At 40.7% G+C, this 24,749-nt stretch overlaps 1 protein-coding gene across 1 annotated transcript in view; it reads right to left on the bottom strand.

The window, feature by feature from the left end:
- Nucleotides 1–12,934, bottom strand: part of LOC136886773 (glucose dehydrogenase [FAD, quinone]) — a 28,009-nt gene extending 15,075 nt beyond the window's left edge. The window contains exons 1-2 of the mRNA XM_068230472.1: nucleotides 12,724–12,934; nucleotides 7,065–7,235 (exon numbers count right to left, since the gene is read on the bottom strand). Of these exons, the coding sequence (XP_068086573.1) occupies nucleotides 7,065–7,235; nucleotides 12,724–12,934 (382 nt within the window). The remainder of the gene's footprint in view (nucleotides 1–7,064; nucleotides 7,236–12,723) is intronic.
- Nucleotides 12,935–24,749: the final 11,815 nt, after the last annotated feature.

Consider the following 24,749-nt stretch of genomic DNA (forward strand, 5'->3'; position numbering starts at 1 on the left):
ATTGGCGCTTTGGTAATCATTCTGAGTGTCTTCTTTTGATAACTTATCATTTTGAAAGTGGCGTTATAGCGATATAGCCCCCAAGCCTCTCAACCATACAGCAGGATGTGCCTGATACATGCTAGGTAAATGTTTATCTCAATACTTGTAGAGATATATTTATTTTCCAGCAGAGGTCTCAAAGCTTTCCATCCGTGCCGTGGAACAAGAAACACCTCAATTGGAGCTAAGATGGAGTCGTCACCTCCCGCTCAGAAGGCTAGCGCATAGTGAGCCATCTGATGACGAACAAGAGTACCACATACTGTGTAGAGATGAGAAGAATGCAAGAATGAGGAATGTGGCCTGCAAGCACGAATTTCCTGTTCTGCCCAGCAGATCGGCTCTTATCTGCTCTTCTCTGCTACACGAAAACATTGACTCACACTTCTCAGTTTGCTGGATTACAACGGACAAGAGCAAAGAGCTGCCAGTAGAAGATAATATAAAGTCGCCTGGGTAGTAGCGGAGTTGCTATGGTAACCATTGCATCACTGGCTCTGCTGGTGAAAACCCCTTCGCCCCGTGCCTCACCAGGCATGTGCATTCTTCTGATCTCCCAACAGTACTATAGACCACAGTACAGCAAAGGGGACCGATAACTGAAATTTTTAACTTGTACAATTTTGCAGATATCGGCATAAAATTTTGTTAGCACATTCATGAATTAAATATTACCTATTATACCAAGTTTCAAAGCAGTGTGTTGATTTACTCTTCTTCAATTATTATTTTATGTTATTTAGTTGTGAGTTACTGAAGAATGTTCTCTGAAATAATTTTGGTTTCTTTGACTTCAAAATTTTATAATGGTGTTTAACATACAAATATAAACACAACTTACTTTAAAAAATGTATTTCTCCGCAAATATCCATCAGACTAGAAATTTTTGATTTTCTAGTTTGCTAATTTCTATAGAAAAATAATATACTGTCGTAATAAAATGCATATAACGTTGCTTCCAATCAACAAATAAAATTCTTTATTAAGTATGTTTTGTTAGTTAAAGACATTATTTTAACTCCAGAAAGTTTCATATCAATCAGACAAGAAATGCAGCACATGGTGCTTTTTGCAGGAAGCAAAACGCTGAAAAAAATGTAAGATGAGAAAAGGGTATTTGAAGTTTTGAATGCGCCTGTTGTCTTTTAATGATTGTGAGGCAAACAGTGGAACATCATAAAGCGCTGACACCATACCACTGTCATTTGTTAAACCTTGGAGCCAAATTCAAACGGAAACGACAAAATACTGTCAAAATATGCGATAGAGTGTGAGGTGGGCGTGATAGACACACCCACACGGCAGCCCATTATAATGTCCGTACGGCCTTTAAAAATGGCGGAACTTGAAATATTCTGCCATTATCTGATAATAGGATTGGTGTTTTTTAACAATAATTCCAAGAATTGGTTTTTTAATAAGGAAACCATGAAATTTCAGTCACCGGTCCCCTTAAATTCAAACCTTCAAGTCTCCCTCGTGAAAAATTGAGATTTTCTTCTGATGGCGCACAGCAAAGTTCTCTGCGAAACGTAGAGTGTTTCACCTTATTTTCATAACACGCCATAAGCCTAAAAGGTTATTACATACCTGCCAACTTTACAAAACCAAAAAATCAGGAGATTTTGATTTGAAAATCAGGAAAAATCAGGAGAAATCAGGAGAAAAAATTGGTCAAAACTGCGTATTCTACATGTCTTCCACAATACATACATTATCGTAGCAAGCTCCATGCATCATGTCCACATTTAAATTAACACATATTTCCAGCAAAACTGAATGGAATCTAAATCCACAAATATCTTACTCTCACATATGTATTGGTATTCTGTGATACTTAAATACACAACACCGGAAAATTTATAAGAATATATGGTATAAATACACAACACCGGAAAATGTATAAGAACATATATGGTACGCCTACCTTCCATCTTATTGATTTACAGAAGCTTCTCCATCAGTAGAAAATTGCTGTTGATTAAAGGAAGAAGCAGTGGCAGATTTTGCCTGTCTGAGAAACCCACTGTCAAAGATTTGTTGAAAGCAGTTGCCCTGTAGCCTTGATTTTACTGTCAACAACCTTTCCAAGTTTTCATCACCAATAGATGACCTGAACTGTGTTCGTGTTTTAGTCACCTGACTAAATATCCTCTCACATTCAGCGTTACTGTGAGGAATTGTTAAAATACCAAGAATAACACGAACTAATCTATCATATTTTGGACTCCCATCACCACTTCTTAATTTTCCCACCATCGACCACTGCACATCAATTCTTTCTTCCATTAAGATCTCATCTGGTATATCATCTATCTGAAATGCACAGAACTGGGACTGTAATTCATCCATGGCTTCATGCTCTTCACCTGCGTCTGCATTCAGTAACACTGGAAACTTAGCCACAAAATACATCACAGAAGAAAATGAAGCCTCGGATGCAGATGTAATTCGTGCAACGGTCGCATTCTTCAGCATTTCATTCTTCAATGGAAACTTGTGGACAATGTAGTCACATGCGGCAATGAAGTACTTTCGAACTGATGAGAAAAATTCCTCCTTCTCATCGTGCTTCAGATGCTCTACGAATTGGGAAGTGCAACTACCAATGAACAAGTCACAATCATTCTTCTGGTTTACCCTGCTGTGGTAATCGACTTCCAAAAGAGAGGAAGATTTAACCAATGAAGGTCGTACAAATTTCGATATCAAATTCCTTAATGTGTCCAGCAGCAGATCTTGCAGTAAATGGATGTGAGGCACACTTGACTGCAAAATTACATTTGGTTTATCAAATGTAGGTATAACATTTGATAAAAACAGACATAAAGCCTTATTTAAATTTGATGACAGGAACATAAATATTCTTTCTTCACGAGACAGACTGCACTTAATGAATGAATCCTGTTTAGTTGTTTTGGGTGAAGAAGAACATGGGACTGGTGATTCATTGGTTCTTTTCCTTGAAGGGGCAGCACTTTCTACTGATGTTTGTTTCATTTTAGGAATATGGTAAGTTTTTAGACTTCCAAGCTGACCTGTCTTACCAGACTTTACTTCATAATTGAGCAGACTGGACAAAGGCTGCCACTGTTCTAACAACCTGGATAAACATTTGCCTACAGAAAGCCAACGGGTGCACACATGCTTTAAAATTTTCCTAGTCTCGGCATTGTACAGTTCCTGAAATTGTTTCAGTTTCTCTTTTCTCTTAGTACTTCTTTGTAGAAAATAGTAAATGTCCACCAAATAATCATCAATCCTGAATGGCAAGCATGATGCTCCCTTTTCTGCAGCCAAATTTAACAAATGACAGGGACAACCAACAACAAAGAGATCAGGCATATCATGTTTCAGCACACCAGCAACTCCATTCTTCACTCCAACCATTACCGGTGCATTATCACAACATAAGGCTAAACAGTTATTAAGTGGAATATTGCACTCTTTCAGAGTGTTGAGAAGAAGGGCACCTATATTCGCACCAGTAGAGTCCCCTTTCAAGTTAGGTACAGACAATAAGCAGCTTTCAATTTTTTGTCTCTTCTGATTATATACAGTAACAACAATGGGATATAGGTTACAATCTCCTTTGTTACTTCCATCAGTTGAAACAGAAAATTGCCATTTCTTCAAAGTTTCTACTATTTCTTCTTTCTCTTTCTTTGCCATTTCTCCAATAATTGCAGCAGTCTTTGTTCTTGCACAGCCGTATTTCTTTGCAATATCACTGTCCGGGAACATTTTTCTGAAAAGGTGACCTGCATGATCTGCACAATTAAGTGGCAAATTATGCTCCAAAATGAATGTTGTAAACAAGCATTCGGCATTTATCACCCGATCACCTTCAATTTTAACAGCAAAATTTAGTTATGTATTACTGTCTATACACTTGACGTTTTCTTGGTGCTTCTTTGTTTCCATGTGTTTTGAAACATCACTTTTTCCACCATGTGATACAGAAATATCACATCGACAAACAGTACAAAATGCAAAAGATGGACCTTTCCTGGATTCAATAATGCACGGAAACTGTTCCGAAAACTGTTTCAAGAAAACAGAACTGTATTTCTTGGCCATAGTGAAAATTCAAAATACCAAGCAAAAACACTACAATATGACGAAAATTTGCATTATAATCTATAAACAGCCACTTAACACGAAAACAAACCACCTTCAGGGATTCGGGAAAGCAAATAACATTCAGCCCACTATAAAAACGTCAATAAATACTGGATATGCTTCACTAAAACACATGCACGCATCTAACCGAACAGGACAGAACAACACTGAACACAAATATGAAACAGAACACTCAACAATAGAAGCATCCGAACCAGTGTTGCTAACCAGTGTTGGCCAAAAGTCACCAAATTCTAAATTAAAAGTCGCTAAATCAAATTAACTACCATAATCCAGTTGCACTTCATTTGAATGATAATTAAGCCCTAATCATTTAAGAAATTAAATTCACGTACCTAGTCAGAAGAAAAATATTTCTTCATTATCCAGCTCCTCGACAGCAGACAACGAAGGTTGCATGTATTTGCTGATACTGTATAGGCCTATACCAATTTTACACATAACTTTCTGAAATTACGTACCAATAATACGTTTTTTCTTAGTTTTTATTATTTTACAATCTGCTTTACCTAGCACCGTCACAAATAGGTCTTATGGCGACGATGGGAAAGGCCTAGGGGTGGGAAGTACCGTATCCTTAAGTAAAGTACAGCCCCAACATTTGTCTGATGTGAAAAAGAGAAACCATGTAAAACCATCCTCAGGGCTGCCAATAGTTGGGTACGAACCACTATCTCCCGAATGCAAACCAACAGCAGCGCGCCCCTAACCGCACGGCACCAACTCACTCAGTCCGGTTCTTTAACTTTGTACATACTATATGACGGCTTCCCCATAATCACACATTAAATTCAATACCCCTTCTAATAACAATTAAGAACACTGTCACAACTTCAAACAATACAGGAGTACTATGGAATTATTATAACACTTGCCTCAAACCCGAATGTTGCTATATACAAGGCTACAAGGCTAAAAATTACACATCTCTATTCCCTCACATGAAGTATGTGAGAAGATAGATGATCGGTCTCTGATAAGCCTTCCGAAAATAGTATGAACTCATGCTCCACACGTGTGAATCAGTTATGCGCTTCGATGCCATGCGTAGATTAATATATTGCATCATGCGCCCGCGCGATTATAAGAAGCATAATGCTATTTATCAAGCAATAAATTAAAATTTGCCAGAACTGTCTCCAAAGGGCTACTAAAATCACTAGTCTCTATCTTTTCATTCTGTCACTAATATTACTAAAAACGACTCCAAAATTCTAGCAACTAATCTCGAGAATCGACTAGACTGATGCGAATGAACACGAACATAGCATAGCACGCGAGAACGAGAGATTGACGATCGATATTCGCGTCACGATATACAGGTTTCAATAAACATCGCACATTCGCGCGCATTTCTCGTATTAACAAACGTCGATATTTCATTTGAAAGCGGCCAATGAGCGAAGGACTTCCGGCCACTCGCGTATAAAGCTGAAAAGGCGGGATTTGAAATCAAATGTTTGGAGTTCACAAAAAAATAAGCTAAAATCGGGAGAAATAGTAGAATAATCGGGAGGCGGGAGAAACTGTCGAAAATCGGGAGTCTCCCGCCTAAATCGGGAAAGTTGGCAGGTATGTTATTATCACGTCTACAATTACGGCCCGTGAAAGCATCAATCTTAAGTATTTCAAAAGTCTGGTTCTTTTACTGAATGATCGGCGTAGTGGCCTTCGTTTCAGAGGGCCCTGGGTTTGATTCCCGCCCGGACCGAAAATTTTAACTGCATATAAAAAATTCCTAGGGCCCGGGAACTGGGGTTTGTTTTGTGTTACCCTTAATACATTTCTCGTCATGTTACATGCAAACCACTGCAAAAACGAACAAAAGCGAATAGATTCCTCCACATAGGGAGGAAGGCTATCCAGCCGTAAAACAGGGCCAAATACACGTCAATTTCTTGTATGTGTGTCCAAACCTTGTCCCGTTTTTCAGCGGTGTTGGATATGAAGTGAGATGAGTCTTCGTAGTAAGTTTTACGACCGGATCCCCTTCCTGACGTGAGCGTCATCAGAGGAGTCGATGAGATGAAATGAATGACGTGATGTATAATAGTAGGAAGGATGAGTGTGAAACCCGGTGTTGGCACTTAGCCTACCCGTACCGAATAGCTTCAAGGGCTCAGCTCAAGGGTTAACGTCCCCATGCCCTCACTCCCTATGAACTCTGCGGAGAGGTTTGGAATTTAATCCAGGTTTTCGGCACGCAATCTAGCGATTATAAATTGAATACTACCACCTCTCTTACCCCGCCGGCCAACATTCTGATAGTGAAAGTAGTGGTGGTGGTGGTGATTATTGTCTTAAGAGGAAGTACAACTAGGCAACCGTCCTTTATTGACGCTAGTCAGAGGGAAAAATGGAAAGGAGCCGACACTTCGAAAAATGAAGGTATCTGCCAAAGAAAGACGAGGGCCGCGAAGGGCGTGAAAATGTCCCCTAGATTGTCCACAACACGCAGTATCGTGTGTCACAGCGTCTGCAATGTCCTCTCATGTCCAAAACCATCTCCAATGCAATGGTCCTTTCTCTCCGGGGATAAGATCAAAATGGCACGGAGACATGTCCGGTGAGCATGGCGGTTGTTCCAGTACTTGTCTCGTCACGTCCACTCTGCACGGAGCTTGACTCACAACTGCAGTTCCATCTCCTTGTGCCTGATACCTGTCCAACAAATCTACATGTCGTGCTGTGCCCATGTACTATGAGCATTGTATGGTAGCACCTTGCAAATATGATGAAAAGAAAAAGTTGCCATGACATGCCCCAACCTTCACATTTTGTGGAGCCATATGTTCGTTTTCCATACCTCGAATATTCGAGAACTCGAACCGTTTTCGTGCTAAATAAGCAATTCGAAGTTCGACTGTATGCGACTTACCTAGACAGGCAGTTCCTTGCGGTTCTGTCTTGTACTTCCAGTCTAACTGACTGAGCTGGAGATAGCCTGCTAGAAGAGGTACGTCCGAGATCTCAGTCTCATCCCCTCCAGCCTCCAGCAGTAATACCGTCCATGGTTCGACCTCGGTCAGGCGGTTCGTCACCACCGCACCTATAACAGCATACAAAAAAATATATAATTTAAGAACATCTAGATAAAAGAAGTAATTTTTAAAAAATCACCTATTCCTAAATCCAAAAATATAAAATAGGTGTATGTTACTAAAATGAAAGTGCGTGTGGCCAAAAATCTCTGGACACTCGTTGCCAGCGATGTAACTAACAGCATGTACGACCTTCGTTTGCTATTGTTACAAGATTGGATCATGTCAGAAATGAAGATCTCCGAAGGATTGGGAGTGGCATCTAACCCAGAGAAGATGCGAGAAGCACGACTTAGATGGTATGGTCATGTCGTCCGAAGCCCTGCAGACTCAGTGATACATACAGCCGTCCAATTTGATCCTGGAGGTTTTCGATCCCGAGGTCGTCCTAAGAAGCGATGGTTCGACTGCGTCAAGGAAGACATGGGTGTTGTAGGCATCACTGAAGCTGACGCCCTTGATCGCAGGAAGTGGAGGATGGTATGTTTAAACGCAGACCCTGCTCCAATGCGGGACTAAACGCTAGGAAAGAAGAAGAAGAAGAGCTTTTTAATCTTCGCGGAAGGTGTTCCACTTACTTCAGACGCACTGAAGGTGGATTTTTTTTCCATTAGTCCTGAAGAATGGTGAATATAGGGTGTTTGTTAAGACACTCCCTGTTTTCTAATTACGGTACTCTAACTTTCTACATTATCATCATCATCACCCTCATCATCGTATCCCCTTTTCCAACTAACACCGGGTGGGGGCAATTATGGTTCGTCTCCACTTCGTCCTGTCTCTTCACCATTCCTCATCCAACACTGTGCTCCAGTCCAGGTTCAGTTGTCCTTTGCTGTTCTTCACAGAGTCCATCCATCGTAATCTTGGTCTTACCCGTCCTCTCTTCACTGTCAGGTCGTGAAATAGGCCAACGTTATTCCATTAATTTAAAAAATATAGGAAAGTAATAGGTAACTAAAAACTACCGGTTCATGAAAATGAGTTCAGAGCATTGTTGTTAAAAATAGAAGTATTAAGAAAATGTAATGGTAGTTATAAAATGTTGATTTAACGTTAAATCTCAGCCTGTTTTCCTGATATCTATAACTTATGATAGTAGAAATGTAATACTGTAGGAAGTTATCACGTATTAACAATTTATTCATTCATTATTTTTGTATCGGAATTTCGCCACCTATGGACAGCATGGAACTCGAGGTTTCTTTGCCTTTCTTCTCTTCTCTTCCCAGAACTTCTTCATTCTTTCGTTCCTCATCTTTCTCTCCTCTGCGGAAATGATCCGTTTGGGTCTCTTTTGTTGTGGATTTTCTTTTAGTGATTTTAAACTGTCGACTCTTCTTCTGAATCTCTTCTAGTTTAATTCCAACTCCTTCCGCATCTCTCTTGATCTCTCCTACCCACTTGAAGGTGGCATTTAATGCCATCACGTATCTGAAGATCCTTTCGGTCAGTGTTTTGTCATCCATTCTTGCTAGGTAATTTCACCCTTGTCCGCCTCCGTAGCGTAAAGGTTAGTGTCATTAGCTGCCTTCCTCAGGGGCCCGGGTTCGATTCCCGGTACTGCGAGAAATTTAAGAATAGCAGGAGTGCTGGTATGTGGTTGAAATGGTTCATGCAGCTCACCTCCACTGGGGGTGTGCCTGAAAAGAGCTGCACTACCTCGGGGTGAGGAAACGGGTTTACTTATTTCAAACTTCGTTTCGGCATTGTGTCCGTGATCTTTTCAGTTTACATTCCTTCTTTCCTTCCAAGTCTCATCAGTAGTCTTCTGTGGACCCAGAAATTTCCTCAGAAGCTTCTTTGTCGTCTTCTCGAGTTCTTGCATCGTCCCTTTATTTATTTATTTATTTATTTATTTATTTATTTATTTATTTATTTATTTATTTTCTATCGGGCAAGTTGGCCGTGCTGTTATGGGCGCGCAGCTGTGAGCTCGCATCCGGGAGATAGTGGGTTCAAACCCCACTGTCGTCAGTCCTGAAGATGGTTTTCCGTGGTGTCCCATTTTCACACCAGGAAAATGCTGGGGCTGTAACTTAATTAAGGCCACGGCCGCTTCTCTTCCCTTCCTAGGAATTTCCTGTCCCATCGTCGCCATGAGACCTATCTGTGTCGCTGCGACGTAAAGCAAATAGCAAAAGAAAAATGTATTTATTTATTTATTAATTTATTTATTTATTTATTTATTTATTTATTTATTTATTTATTTATTTATTTATTTATTTATTTATTTATTTATTTATTTATTTATTTATTTATTTCTGGTCTGAGTGGCTCAGACGGTTGAGGTGCTGGCCTTTTGACCCCAACTTGGCAGGTTCGATCCTGGCTCAGTCCGGTGGTATTTGAAGGTGCTCAAATACGTCAGCCTCGTGTCGGTAGATTTACTGGCACGTAAATGAACTCCTGCGGGACAAAATTCCGGCACCTCAGCTTCTCCGAAAGCCGTAAAAGTAGTTAGTGGGACGTAAAGCAAATAACATTATTTATTTATTTATTTATTTATTTATTTATTTATTTATTTATTTATTTATTTATTTATTTATTTATTTATTTATTTATTTATTTATTTATTTATTTATTTATTTATTTTAGGGAGTGTCCGAGGTCATGTTCGCCTCGCCTGCTGCAGGTCTTTCCCTTTGATGTCCGTGGGCAATCTGCGCGTCTCTCTCTCTCTCTCTCTCTATATATATATATATATATATGTGGGGGGGGCGTAGAGGGGGGGTTAAAACCTGGTGTCTCATCAGTAGCCTATTCCTGTCGAATTATATATAATCACCTCTCCTACCCTGCCGGTCAACATTCTGACGGTGAAAATGTTTCCACTAACGGGACTCAAACTGGCTAACCTCGGTGTCAGACCATAATAGACTTGACGTCTTGAGGACATATATGGTATTGTTTGAGAATAGAAGAACTAAGCATAACAAAACATGTTTCTTACGATGCCACCTTATTTCCATCTTACTGTACATAGAACACTCAAATTTTACACGTGCATTATATAGTTCTTCTTTAACCCGAAACAGAAATTTGGCATGATTTATGCATTCATTTCAAAAAAGAAAAATTATTGTGTAAAATATTATTTTAATGCATTTTTTCTCTAAAGGTGCACTTTTATCTGAAACCATTAAACCAGTTGAGTTAATATTTCTTGAGGGTATCCACAAGTATAGTAGCTATATAACAGGTGATGGATGATGGGTTATAGAATAGTCATTTCAACTTACGGAAATAAATATCAGACTTAATGATAAGAACTTCGTAATGGTTTTTATGGACATTGAGAAGGCCTACGACAGTCTGCCTAGGGAGATAATCCGGGAATGCCTAGAAGGCATAGATGTGCCAAACTTCCTGAATGATAAAGTAAAGATGATTTATCATAAATGCTTTAGCTGTAGGGGATGGAAGATCAAATTAGTTTGAAACCCAAAGCAGGGATGTCCCTTGTCACCAGTTCATGATTTTCGTGGATCAGATCATAAATCTACCAAAGTATGTTGCAAAGAGTATAACACTCTAATATTTGCAGATTATTTTCTGATCTGGATAGAAAATGAAGCAGAAGTACAGGAGAAACTAAATATTTGGAAGGGCAAGTATAAAGAATATGGACTAAACATCAATAACCCAAAAAATGTTGAAATGACTATCAACAGGAAAGGCGCAGTTTCGAATATTGTACTGAAGGGATCACTGTTACAGTCTGTTTCTAACTTCAAATACCTTGGAAGTATCTTTTCAAAAGATAACACAATAAAAATATTTATTAGGACTTGGAAAGCTTCTCAATTTTATTTTTAAATGAGAAATCTACTGTGGGATGATAAAATACCCCCAGAAAGAAAAACTGACCATGTTTCATTCCTACTTCCTTCCGGTTCTCACTTATACTGGAAAACATGCACCCTGCATTAGTAAAATTCAGTCAACAGAAATGAAATTCATCAGAACAATAAACCAAAAGACCAGGAAAGACAAGATTAGAAATGAAGCAAGCAGGAAGGAGGCTGGCATTAAATGCGTGTTAGCGAGCTTTTGGGAAGACACAGGCTACAATGGTTTGGACATGTTGTGAGGACGGACGGAACGAGAACAGCAAGGAATTACTTTGACAGAGAAGTGAGATAGTGGTGGTGATGATTATTGTTTTAATAGAAAGTACAACTAGGCAACCATCCTCTATATAACACTAATCAGAGAGAAAATGGAAGGGATCCGACACTCCGAATAATGAAGGTATCGACCAAAGAAAGGGCGTGAGAAAGAAAGACTCCTAGGCCTCGATACCTAAAACTGTCAGAGTCGGAAAAGAACAAGAGTTGACGAAGGGAGGTGAGATAGGACAGATGTGAGGAGCCTGGCACAAGTAAGTGGAAGCAATGCCAGGACACAGCCAAGAGCCCCGTGTTCGCCAACCCACGCTCCCAAGTTGAGAGTCTCTGTATCCCTTTTAGTCGCCTTGACGACAGACAGGTGATCGTGGGTGTTATTCTACCGCCCCCAGCCACAGGGGGGGGGGGAGAAATGGGAGGGAAAGAGACGATTGGGAAGGCCAAGAAATCGATGGACAGATACGATGAAATCGAAGGTCAGCAAGAGGAATGTCAAGTGGGAGGACATAGAGGAACAGGAACTATACTTTGACAAGAAGAAGTGGTGAGCGCTTGTACACCACACTCGGGAATCTGGAGCTGGGAAATGATGATGATGATGATGATGATGATGATGATGACAACTTAATGTATTGTGAGTCATGGGCGCCAAACACGCGCAAAAGTTGTGAGCCTTGTGCGGATGATTATTGAAATTATTATTATTAGTTACAGTTAGTTAGTTACATGTGACGAAGTTAGTGCTCTTCGCTCTGGTTTGCACTTAATCACATTCCTAATCCACAGCTTAATCGGTGCACTTGAATATGTCTCTAACATTAATGGATGGGTGAAAACCATCACGGTATAACTGACATTAAAAAATGAGTTAAGTGCGGGATGTAACTCCGGGAGGATGTATCCTTTCACCAGCAAAGAGATACAAGTGATAGCGGTAATATTCTGCGCTCTAGTGATAGGTGGTATAACTACAAATAACATGCTTTATATGAGTGTTAAGGTGTTTAAATGCCTTTTTCTCTGAATGATAAAAATGCTATTTATACCGTTATGGTTTTCATCCATTCTTATCATTACATATGATAAATTTCAACTTCGGTTCCGTATTGACTTAAATACATATTTTAATTTCTTGGTAATAATTAACACATAAATATGTTTACATATAAATTTCTTGTTCCTCAAGCTAAGGATGATCTTACCAAGGTCGAAACATGTCCTTTAGACATAATGTTTAGATAGGCCATTTAATTTAAGTGGTAATGTGTTATTGTACTGAACAGATGGACAATATATGTAAATTCTTACTGAGAATTTTTAAAAAACGTTTTATCATCCTAATTACTATTTAAAATCCCATACTCACCAGCAGAGCCTGCCCCCACCACTATGAAATCGTATTCAGGGTGCAGAAGTTCTGTGGCCACGTCGATGGGTCTCGACTCAGGGTCCATCAGCTCATACTGAAAATACGCGATAGCTGCTACCATCATAGGCACGAACCAGGCCACATTAGAGGCTGCATTAGCCGCTGCTCCTACTAGCGCCGCCGGCAGCGCCGCCACTGCACTGCTCATACTGAAAACATCAGTCATCATTAGAGGAAGGATTTTGGCATATTTGCATGATGTGTTTGCTTCGGGAATTATATGCCCATAAGAAATAAAAGCTATTCATACCATTTGAAATTGAATGGCTTAGTTTTATCGTACACATAAATGCATATATAGCCTACATAATACGAGCATATTCTTGACATACGTACATATAAATGCATAATTGCAGTTTTCTTATTATTTTATATAAAACAATATATAAAAAGGTATTTTAATAATGTTATTTGTTTTACGTCCCACTAACTACTATTTCGGTTTTCGGAGACGCCGAGGTGCCGGAATTTAGTCCCCTAGGATATCTTTAACGTGCCAGTAAATCTACAGACACGAGGCTGACGTATTTGAGCACCTTCAAATACCACCAGACTGAGCCAGGATGGAACCTGCCAAGTTGGGGTCAGAGGGCCAGCGCCTCAACCGTCTAAGCCACTCAGCCCGGCTAAAAAGGTATTAAGTGGCAGGGAGAGATTCAGTTAGATGAAAATGTAGGAAGCAGTCTAGCCTATGCTGACGACTTGGTCTTAATGCCAGATTGTGTCGAAAGCCTGCAGTCTAATATCTTGTAACTTGAAAATAGGTGCAATGAGTACGGTACGAAAATTAGCCTTTCTAAGACTAAATTGATGTCAGTAAGTAAGACATCAAAGAGAATTGAATGTCATATTGGGAATAAAAGGCTGGAACAGGTAGATAATTTCAAGAATTTAGGCTGTGTGTTCTCCCAGGATGGTAATATAGCAAGTGAGATTGTCTCAAGGTGCAGTAAAGCTAATGCAGTGAGCTCGCAGTTGCGATCAACATTACTCTGTGAGAAGGAAGTCAGCTCTAGGATGAAACTATCCTTAGGCCTACATCGGTCTGTTTACAGATCAACTTTGCTTTATGGGAGTTAAAGCTGAGTGGACTCAGGATATCTTATTTATAAATTAGAAGTAACAGGCATGAAAGTAGTGAGAATGATTGCTGGTACAAACAGGTGGGAACAGTGGCAGGAGGTTAGTCGGAATGAGGAAATAAAGGCTAAGTTAGGAATGAAGTCGATGGATGAAGCTGTACGCATAAACCGGCGTCGGTGGTGGGGTCATGTGAGGCGAATGGAGGAGGATAGGTTACGTAGGAAAATAATGGACTCTCTTATAGTGGGTAAGAGGGGTAGAGGGAGACCAAGACGACAGTGGTTAGACTTAGTTTATTTACGTCGTACCGACACAGATAGGTCTTATGGCGACGATGGGACAAGAAAGGCCTAGGTGGGGGAAGGATGCGGCCGTGGCCTTAATTAAGGTACAGCCCCAGCATTTGCCTGGTTGAAAATGGGAAACCATCTTCAGGGCTGCCGACAGTGGGATTCGAACCCACTATCTCCCGGATGCGAGCTCACAGCTGCGCGCCTCTAACCGCACGCCCAACTCGCTCGGTAGACACAGTTTCGAACGATTTAAAGATAAGAGATATAAAACTAAACGAGGTCATAGAACTAGTTACAAATAGAGGATTGTGGCAGCGATTAGTAAATCGCTTGCAGACTGAACACTGAAAGGCATAACAGTATGTATGGATATTGACGACAGGTTGACAAGGTGTAATTCTGTTTTGTTTTTTGTTTTTTTGTTTTTTTTTTTGTTTTTTTTTTCGGTGGCGTTTTGGTATTCAGGTCATATGTTGGAATCGTAGAAAAAGATGTTTTACGATACTTGAAGTAGAAGAAAGGAGAGATCCTTCCTCGATACATGCCAGGACCCAGCCCACCCACACCAAAACGTATTTTTACTTATAAAGAAGAAATAAAATGGAGACAGCCTGAAACTAAATAATACCAGCATTTTCTTTGTCCCTAAGAACTTGTCACTAGCCCGACCTCACCAATCCATACCAATTATCTATCAATACTGGTCTTCCTTCGTGTTATTTATTATGTTTGGATAATGCGCCACTTCAACGCATTGCGAGCTCTCCGGAGTCGCTGCTTTGTTGGATCCAGTTGGATCTGTGACCTATACTTTGTCTCTTAGTTATGTAATGACCAGTAACCACTAGCAATCATGCCGAAGGAAAAAGCAGCTAACTTACAAGTGTTTTACTTCAGCAGTGGATATTTGGAGAACCAACATTATACATAGGAGAAAAACAAGTATTTTGCATAGTACGCAATAGTGCATATATATAATAATTGTTGTTTAAAGGCGCCTAACAGCTAGGTCATAGGCTCCTGATGGTTGCTACGACATGAAAATTAAAACTTCAAAATGGATCCACTGATTAGAATATAAAACGAATTGTGATGATAGAATGGTCGTGAAACAGAAACCATCAGTGGATCCAATTCACAATGTCTTAATTACTGGGATGATGCTTATTATCTAAAGGGGTCCAAAATCCAGGTCGGCGGCCCCTCATAATTGTACTAATCACTGGTAAAGCAGAACCATGGTGTATAGTGGTACTAATCACAGGTAACGTAGACTCATGGTGTTTCTCGCATGGTGGTATTAATCACATGAAATGTAGACCCATAGTATGTCACACACAATGGCACCACTCACAGGTAACACAAACCTATGGTGTTTCGCACATAAGGGTACTACTCACAACCAATGTAGACCTATGGTGTTCGTCATATAGTGGAACTAATCACGGGCGCCGCTATTTCCGTGGTGTTCCTCACTTAGTGCAACTAATTACAGACCACGTACACTCATGGTGTCGCTCACATAGTGGTACTAATCATAGGCAATGTAGACCCATGGTGTATCACACATTATGGCAACGCTCAAAGGCAACACAGACCCATGGTGTTCCTCACATAATGGTACTAGTCCTCTCAGGGTCTCAGGCAACGCACACCCATGGTTTTACTCACATAGTGGGACTAACCATACGCAATGTAGACGCACGGTGTATCACACATTATGGCAACGCTCACAGGCAACACAAACCTATGGTGTTCCTCACATAGTGGCACTAATCACAGGCAACGGAGACCCATGGCATTTCTCATAAAGTGGTGCTATGCAGACCCATTCTGAACACAGAGGAACCGGCCGTTGAAATGCACACGATGAACATTATCACAAGCAACGCCCAGATCCGTAGTGTTCCTCGCATAATGGTACTGCTCGTATGTAACATAGACCCATGGTTTTTTTTTCTCGCAAGTTGGTACTAGTTGCAAGTAACAGCGACCCATGATTTTCCACACATAATGGAACTAATCACAGGTATTCTCATGGTTCTAATGTCATCATCCCTTGGTCGCCCCTTTTAGTCGCGTCTTATGATAGGTAGAGATACCGTGGGTGTATTCTTCGACTGCATCCCCCACCCACCTGTTTTAGTGCATATGAATCCGCCCTCCAGTCGTCATCATTAAACCTCGACAAACATGTTGGGCATTTTGATAGTAGAACTGTAACTTAATGTGCAGGTATAAAAATGATGAGATGATTTGAGGACAGAATGAAAGAAGAGATGATGATTATTGCTTAAAGGACATGTATTACCGGCCAACTATTTTCTCTTGACTCCAATCAGAGGGGTGGGGGTGGGAGGTGAATGGAAGAGGTCTAACCCTTCGAAGGAAATGCAAGGGACTTGCAAGGCGAAAGGATGGAAACTAGGGATGGAACAAATGGTTACTTTCCAGTATCATGTTCCTGAGTATCAGTTACACTGTAATATTAGGTTGGAGTATTAGGATATAAACGTAATGTAATACAAGTTGCAGGTCAACTTTTGGAAGGAACGTCCCGTATACCTGTTGTCTCTTGTAGCCCCTAACCGCATCTTGGTAAGTACAGTACTTATAAATAGCAATACTGTATCTTCATCTCGCTCTCTTCTCTTCCACTATCCCTTTCGCCAGGTTGTCACTCACATTCTTAACTATTCCTAGAAAAATATTTTTGCAATGGCCCATTTACATACCGAGAACCAATAATTTTAAACCTTCATTTATAAAAAGCGCCGTGGCTGCTATGTGCATTCATAGTTGTCCGAGGATCTGTAATTAAACAAACTCTAGGACCAGACTTTTTCTTTTTACAAGCGAATGGGCCACTAAGGATCACGCTACAACTCCATTTCTTTCTCTTCGTGCGGAATTTTTTCTGTGTCCAATACTCCTTCATGCGTTCGCTGGCCTGCTTCCGTTGTTCATCTGTCCAGGCTCTTCCGGTCTTCCTAGTTCTTCCCGCAGCTTGAACACCTTCCAAATTCTTCAGTGTGTTCCTAAACGTATTATTTTCTAACAGCTGGTCTTCCAAGATGTTTAACCTTTCCATATCCTTCTTTGTTTCCTTAATCCATGCTGAGGTGGTCTTTTTTCTCCAGAAGTAATCAAATATCTGTTTGGTAAGTCTGTTTGGGTTCATTCTGTATAGATGTCCAAGAAACGCCATCCTCCTTTTCTTCATGGTCTCTGAGATTCTTTCCACCTTCTGATAAACTTCATTGTTGTTCCGAAGTTTCCATCCGCTTTCAGTTTGGACAGCTCCCATAATTTTTCTGAGGATTCTTCTTTCCAGGACCTCTAGCTTCTCCAGCTTGTAGTTCATGGACAAGCATTCACTGGCATACAGGTAGACTTTATAAAATATGTTGATGAACGAGTTTCATATACACTTCAGATGCCTCCGAAATGGTTCTTGAGGAAAAAGCCTATCAGGCAAGACGTAAGCAGATTTTAACCCAGTACTTTTTTTGTTATTTGTTTTGTTACGTCGCAACGGCACAAACTGATCTTACGGTGACGATGGGATAGGATACGACAGGACTAGAACGGAAGCAACCGCGGCCTTAACTGAGGAACAGTCCCAGCATTTGATTGGTGTGAAAATCGGAAACCGCGGAAAACCATCACGAGGACTGCCGACAGTGGGGTTCGATTCCACCATCTCCCGAATACAAGCTAACAGTTACATAACACAAACCATGTAGCCAACTCGCTCTGTAAAGCCAGTATAAAAGGCTCCAGAATCGTATTTCGTCATATATAAAAGGTTGTGGATATGTGGTAAACAACAGTGTAAGTGGTTTGTCTAGCGTCTTTTTTCTGTATATCACTCCTATTTTATACTTGTAAAAATTACGATAGCAGCTTTTGCGCAGTCGATGACGAAATTTCAGGTCGCACGGATTCACGTGATGGGACTTGCGACAGCTTTTCAGGACCTGATCTATCCATGTACATAATCAGAACTACTGTATATGAAGCGGTAGAATTTTTAAAAGTTTAAAATTATTATTAATATTATTATGTTCCGTGGTTCAGGTGGCAGCGCGCCGGCCTCTCAACGCTAGGTTTCGTGGTTGAAATCCCGGTCACTCCATGTGAGATTTGTGCTGGACAAAGTGGAAGCGGGACAGATTTTTCTCCCGGTACTCCGGTTTTCCATGTCATCTTTCATTCCAGCAACACTTTCCAATATCATTTCATTTTATCTGTGATTAATTAATCATTGTCCCAGAGGAGTGCGACAGGCTTCGGCAGGCGGCACGGTTCCTATCCTCGCCGCTATATGAGGGCTTTATTCATTCCTTTCCTGACCCGGTCGAGTGACTTGAAACAGGCTGTGGATATTAAGTAACCCTAATACAAAGCCTTTGAATAACTAAAGAATATCTGTATCCGACCAACAAGTAACAGGATAGGAATATTAGTACTGCCAGTAAACTGTTACGAAAGTATCTCTCGCGCCTGCGCAAGAGTGCGCGATTAAAGCGAGCTGCTACGCTTCCTAATATCCGTTAGCCAATCAGAAAGCCCTTTCCTTGGTTTCCCTGAGACAGTTACTTTTGAATTAGGATCTCCGGAGGAACATAATATTTCCAGAAGAGCTTACTGTTACGGATTAGGATGCAGTATCATGTTACGATATGTAACTCCCATCTCTAATGTAAACCTCAGTAGCGTTGGGGGACATTTATCCCAATCTGTTTCCCAATGGACAATATTTCCAGTGGCAAGTATTCCCGCGGACAAATTTATCTAAAGCAAATATTCCCACATTTTCCGAAGTATTTTATTTAACAGATTCCCCAATAGAAAAAAGATCCCATAGTTTCACATTTACATTATCACTTTTCAGTCTCAATTTGCAAGGACACATTGTGGCCAGTAGAGTCTCCGCGGCTCAGGTGGCAGCGCGTCGGCCTCTCACCGCTGGGTTCCATGGTTCAAAACACGGTCACTCTATGTGAGATTTGTGCTGGACAAACCGGAGGCGGGACAGGTTTTTATCCGGGAACTCTGGTTCTCCCTTTCATCTTTCATTCCATCAACACTTTGTCCAACCCTTGTCCCGTTTCCTTACGGGGTCGGGTATGAGGTGAGATGAATCTGTCGTTGCGGGTTTTTTATGACCGGATGCCCTTCCTGGCGTCAACCTCATCAGAGGAGTTAATGAGAGATGAAATGAATGACGTGATATATGATAGTAGGGAGAGGGTGAAACCCGGTGCGGGTACATAGCCTACTCCTGTCGAATAGCAACAAGGGGTCTGCTCAAGGCTTAACGTCCCCATCCGACGGACGAATCACCATCAACAGCGTCATATGCCCTTACTCCATATGAGCACTGCGGAAAGGTTTGGAATTTAATCCAGGCTTTTGGCACGCAATCTAGTGATTAGAAATTGTATACCACCACCTCCCCTACTCTGCCGGCCAATATTCTGATGGTGAAAATTTTTTCGACCAACGGGACTCGAACCGGCTAACCTCGGTGTTAGACCGTTTTAGACTTCAGCGCCTTAACGATCATGGCCACCAGGCGGGCTTTTCATTCCATCAACACTCTCCAATATAATTTCATTTCAACCGTCAGTCATCAATCAATGCCACAGAAGAGTGCGATAGGCTTCGGCAGCCGGCACAATTTCTATTTTCGCCGCTACATGGGGGCTTCATTCATTCCATTCCTAACCCGGTCGAATTACTCGAAATAGGCTGCGAATTTTCGCATTGTGGCCAATAGCTCGAAGGTATCATTTTCCTCTTGGTAGTCTTCATATTTGGAAAAAAATATATTAAACATCCGTTGCTCATTTCGGAACTGAGTTCGACTTTGAAGCTTTCATATTGTATTTTTTATTCTTTTACATTCTTTTTATCAAGCGAGTTGGCCGTGTGGTTAGGGTCGTGCAGCTGTGATGGTGATGGTGGTTATTGTTTCAAGAGGATACAACTAGGCAACCATCCTCTATGTAACACTAATCAGAGAGAAAAAATGGAAGGGGTCCGACACTTCGAAAAACGAAGGTATCGGCCAAAGGAAGACAAGGGCCACAAAGGGCATGAAAATGAAAGATTCCCTAGGCCTCCATACGTAATATCGTCGGGGTCTGAAAAGAACAAGAGTTGACAAAGGGAGGTCGGACAGGATAGATGAAAGTGAGGAGCCTGGCACAAGTAAGTAGAAGCAATGCCAGGACTTAGCTGAGGGCCCCGTGGTCGCCAACCCACGCTCCAAAGTTCAGAGCCCCTGAGGCTCCTTGCCTTTTCCTTTCCCATCATCGCCGTAAGACTTATCTGTGTCGGTGCGACGTAAAGTAAATTGGAAATAAAAACTTACTCTAGTTTTCTGGCCATTTCCTGGCTGGCTTATCATCAATTCAGTGTCCGTGTGGGTTTATGGAAGCTGGACTGTTGGTGGCCCAGGACTGCCTGGTACCGGGCGAGTTGACCGTGCAGTTAGGGGCGCGCAGCTGTGAGCTTGCATCCGGGAGATAGTGGGTTCGAATCCCACTGTCGGCAGCCCTGAAGATGGTTTTCCGTGGTTTCCCACGGTCACACTGGAGCTGAACCTTAATTAAGGTCACGGCCGCTTCCTTCCAACTCCTGGGCCTTTCCTGTTCCATCGTCGCCGTAAGACTTATCTGTGTCGGTGCGACGTAAAGCAGCTAGCAAAAAAAAAAAAAAGTACTGCCTGAGAGCGGTTATGCCACCCTTCAAATAAATGGTTCATTCACGAATATTTCTTTCGTACTATTATAATTAAATCAAAAATATTCAGCTGCGGGCATAAAACCTTCGAGAATATCTTCTAAAATAATATCGAACTGTTGTATCACGTTTCCCATTGGTATAAGAGCAATTGCGCACATCATTTGTGTAGCTGTCTTCATGCTACGATCTTCAGGATTAGCTTAACGTTTATTATTTTGGAAAAAAATAGATTGGGAAAAATAGCCTGCAATCTATCAGATGCAAAAGAAAATATGTACTGGGAAAAATGTAGGTGGAAATAAAGGGCTCTGAGAAGTAATATTTTTGGAAATAATTAGATTTGGAAAAAATACCTATTATCTTTCACAGACCTAGGAAAGCTAAAAAGCGTTGAGGCCAGGAAAGAAAATGGGTTGACCAAAGGAGGATTGGAGAGAAACGAGTAAATGAAAAAGTCTAACACAAGTAACTTAAATAGAACTAATGCCAGACTCAAGTATTTGTGAATATCCGAGTGGATGCAGGATCTGTATATCATTCATTGTTGAGGGAAGAATGAAAGAACAGATTGTTTAATGTAGATATGCAGTATGACTCATATCACTCACCATTCCTCTTCATGCGCTTCACCAAAGCGATCTTACTCCATCTTCAGACTTTTCTTTACAGATTCCTTGATGGAAGTTGCAGCTGAACTGACCGTCTTCAAAAGTTTTCGGGCATCTATTCCGACAAGATCCTCTAATATTCTTGGACTTCTTTTAGACGATTTTTGATTGACCTCGAACATTTGGTTTACAACCGTTGTGTTGTGAGTCTGTTGCAAATAAATATCTCTGCTTAATTTTTTTGTCCTAGGGGAAAACTCTTCGTTTTGTGATCTGGTAGTCAGTTTTGGAAGTCTAATGTTTTCTACGTCGATTCTCTGACTTTTACGCGAACTTAATTTTTCTGTTACTTTTTTATGAACTACCGAGGTCTTCATAGTCTCCTTCTTGGTGTGCTGAAACGTTTGATTCGCACTGGTACACGTTTTCTTCATCCTAATTTCACGTCTTAAGAATTGACTCGTTCTCATTAGATGCATCGTATTGAAGTATGGAAGATCTGGACCTGTCGATTGTGTAGACGTACCCTTTTCTTCTTTTTGTGAATCAAAGCTTTGATCGGTTGAACCTGTTCTCCCATTTATCACCAAATTTTCAACTTCCGAATTCTTCAGTGTCTCCTTATTCACTACTTGTTTCTTACGCGGTGATCTGGGAGAATTTTCCTCTAAGCGAGTGGAGCTTGATGAAAGACGCTTCGATGCCTCTTCAAATAAGTTAATTGTTTGTGTCGGTGTATTATTCCGTTTTTTTAGTTGTGGGCTAGGAGGGAATATGTACCTGTCTGGCGAGTCAGGAAGTAGATTTTTTTCTCGAGTGTTGTTACTTAAACCGTGTCGACCAGAATCTGAGCCACATGCAGAAGGTGCAAGATCGCGACCCCCCCGTACAGGGCTCAGTCTACGAGAACGGTCGTTAATTATTTTCTGCAGAGGCCTCTTAGTCGGTGACAGTTTATCCTTGGACAGATTTATTCGAGGATTTTTTGACTTATGGACACTTTTTGTGGCCTTCACTTTTGTTGTTAGGCTGCTTTTAAATATAGAATTGCGCATTTCCATAAATGTGTTAGTGTTGTCTTCAGTTCCCATGGGATCTCCCTGTAGACCTATTGAGTTTGATTGTTCTAAAATTTCTGATTTTTTCTTCTGGTATGAAGAAATTGATTGATAAATTCTTGTTTGACTACTTGTGTTGCTGAGTCCTTCCCGTCTTGATCGATCGACTGATTTCTTTCTCTGTGAAGTTCTGAATGAAACTTCTTTCCGGCTGGATTTTTCGTGAAGATCCTTTCTTAAGTATCTGATATCAGCTAAGTATTCTCTATATTTCTCTGTTATGGAAACCTCTTCATTATGCAGCTGCTGAGCCTTAGGCTTTTTGTTCATGCATTCTTTTGATTTTCTGCTTTTCCTGTTAGATTCTGTACTTCTCGAGGCAATAGCTTCAGTGATGGTTGTGTTCTCAGATTTTCTCGCCATGCTATCACGTAGATATTGTTCGGTTGTCCTTTCTTTATTCGTATGAGACGTTCCCGTAAACGTTTTTTCTCTTGGTTTGATCTCTATTTCCATAACACCATTGCTTACATCATTTACATACGAGTCATCAGTATTTGCAGGGTGGTCTGAATTTGTTAATTTGTGAGGATTTCTGTCCGTCTGGGTCTGCTCAAGTATTGACTTCTGAATTTCTAATAATGCGTTTACACTCGCGAGAGGTAATGCAGGATCTCTCTTAATTAGGTGAAGAACATCGTACTTGGACGTTCTTGTTAAATCCCTCACAGCATTTTGCCCGTCGTTGGTGGACTTCTTCCAGCTCGTAGCTTCATATTTTTCCCCGTTTTCACCATTCAGCGTTTCACTTGTCGAAGAATTAGTGTTCCTTGTATCAGTTTTCGAGGATGTTAATTTCACGTGTAGGGAATCATCAGATTTTCCATCACGAAGATCTAGCACACTAGTCACTCTAATTCCAGAAAGAAGCGATTTGCTTAAATCTCTTGTATTAGTCATTGGTTTAGTTTTCTTACTATCTAGTTCCTTCGTTTTTTCGTCTGGTACACGAACGTCCTCCTTTGAATTGAAATTCCTATGATCCTGATCTGTATAACCTTGTATACGTTCTTGAATGTTAAATAATGACTTTTTGGATTCTTCTGTTAATTTCTGTAATGCAATCATTGACGAATTGAAAGGTTGACAGTTTCCTCTATTTTTGCGATCAGGAGGTTGTGCTCTAGGTATAGTCTTGATTTCATCAGTAGTTTTTGATTTTTCCGTAGCAGATTCCGTATAATCGCCAATGTTCTCACTGGAACAGGACTGTATTACTGCTGGGGACATGTGGATAACATTAACATTTAAAGTTGCTCTAGTTCTAGGTTGACGTCTAACAATCCATTTTGAATTCTTCAAATCTATAGCGAGCTCGCTTGGGTTTCTTGCTTGTTTACTGAAAGTATTTAGTTTTCTTCTAGCGTGTTCTTCATTGCCTTCACTGAATTTCTTCGGAGGGTTTTGGTTAGCTGGGTTTGCGGAAAGCATAGTGGTCCGATGTTCCGTGTTTGTTGCTTCAGTCTGTAAGGGTTCTGTGATGGTAACCTTGGGGGATATGAGAGTATTCTGCGAGGATATCTTCTCAGGAGCTAATGTGATTGGCTCTCGAGCCCTCACAGATTCTATCAAACTCTCCTTGGATAATGTCTTACGTGTTCTTACATGTGCTATTTGAATTGGCCCTGTCTCGGCTAAATTTATCTTCGATGTTGATCTGTTATTAATTCTTATATTTGCGACTTGGGTCTGCAGATCCTGTCTGTTCGTTTTCAACAGTCTACGTGTTGAATACATGTAAGCTTTCCTATATTCTTTCAAAGCGTCTCCTGCGCTTAAATTATGTCTAAAGTTGAAAATTTGACTATTACTTTTGTACAAACGACTACCAGTTATCTTGTGTGGCTTCGTATTTGATTTCTTTTGTGGGATTATTTTACTTACAGCTATATTTCTGTTCCTCTCTGTGATAGTTGTTGTAGCGAATGAAGTTGGGGCCGAATTATTTTTATAGGCAAAAGCTGGAGAATGTGGTGTTCGACATGTGGAGAAACACCATTTATTGGTAGGACATGACCTTACATTTAATTCGACTTTTGATGATTGTTTCTTTACTTGCTTATGTTGAAGTCCCTGTTGCTTCTGCACTCGTTGATGTTGTTTGT

Source organism: Anabrus simplex, chromosome X (assembly GCF_040414725.1).
Source record: "Anabrus simplex isolate iqAnaSimp1 chromosome X, ASM4041472v1, whole genome shotgun sequence".
Classification (NCBI taxonomy): Eukaryota; Metazoa; Arthropoda; class Insecta; order Orthoptera; family Tettigoniidae; genus Anabrus; species Anabrus simplex.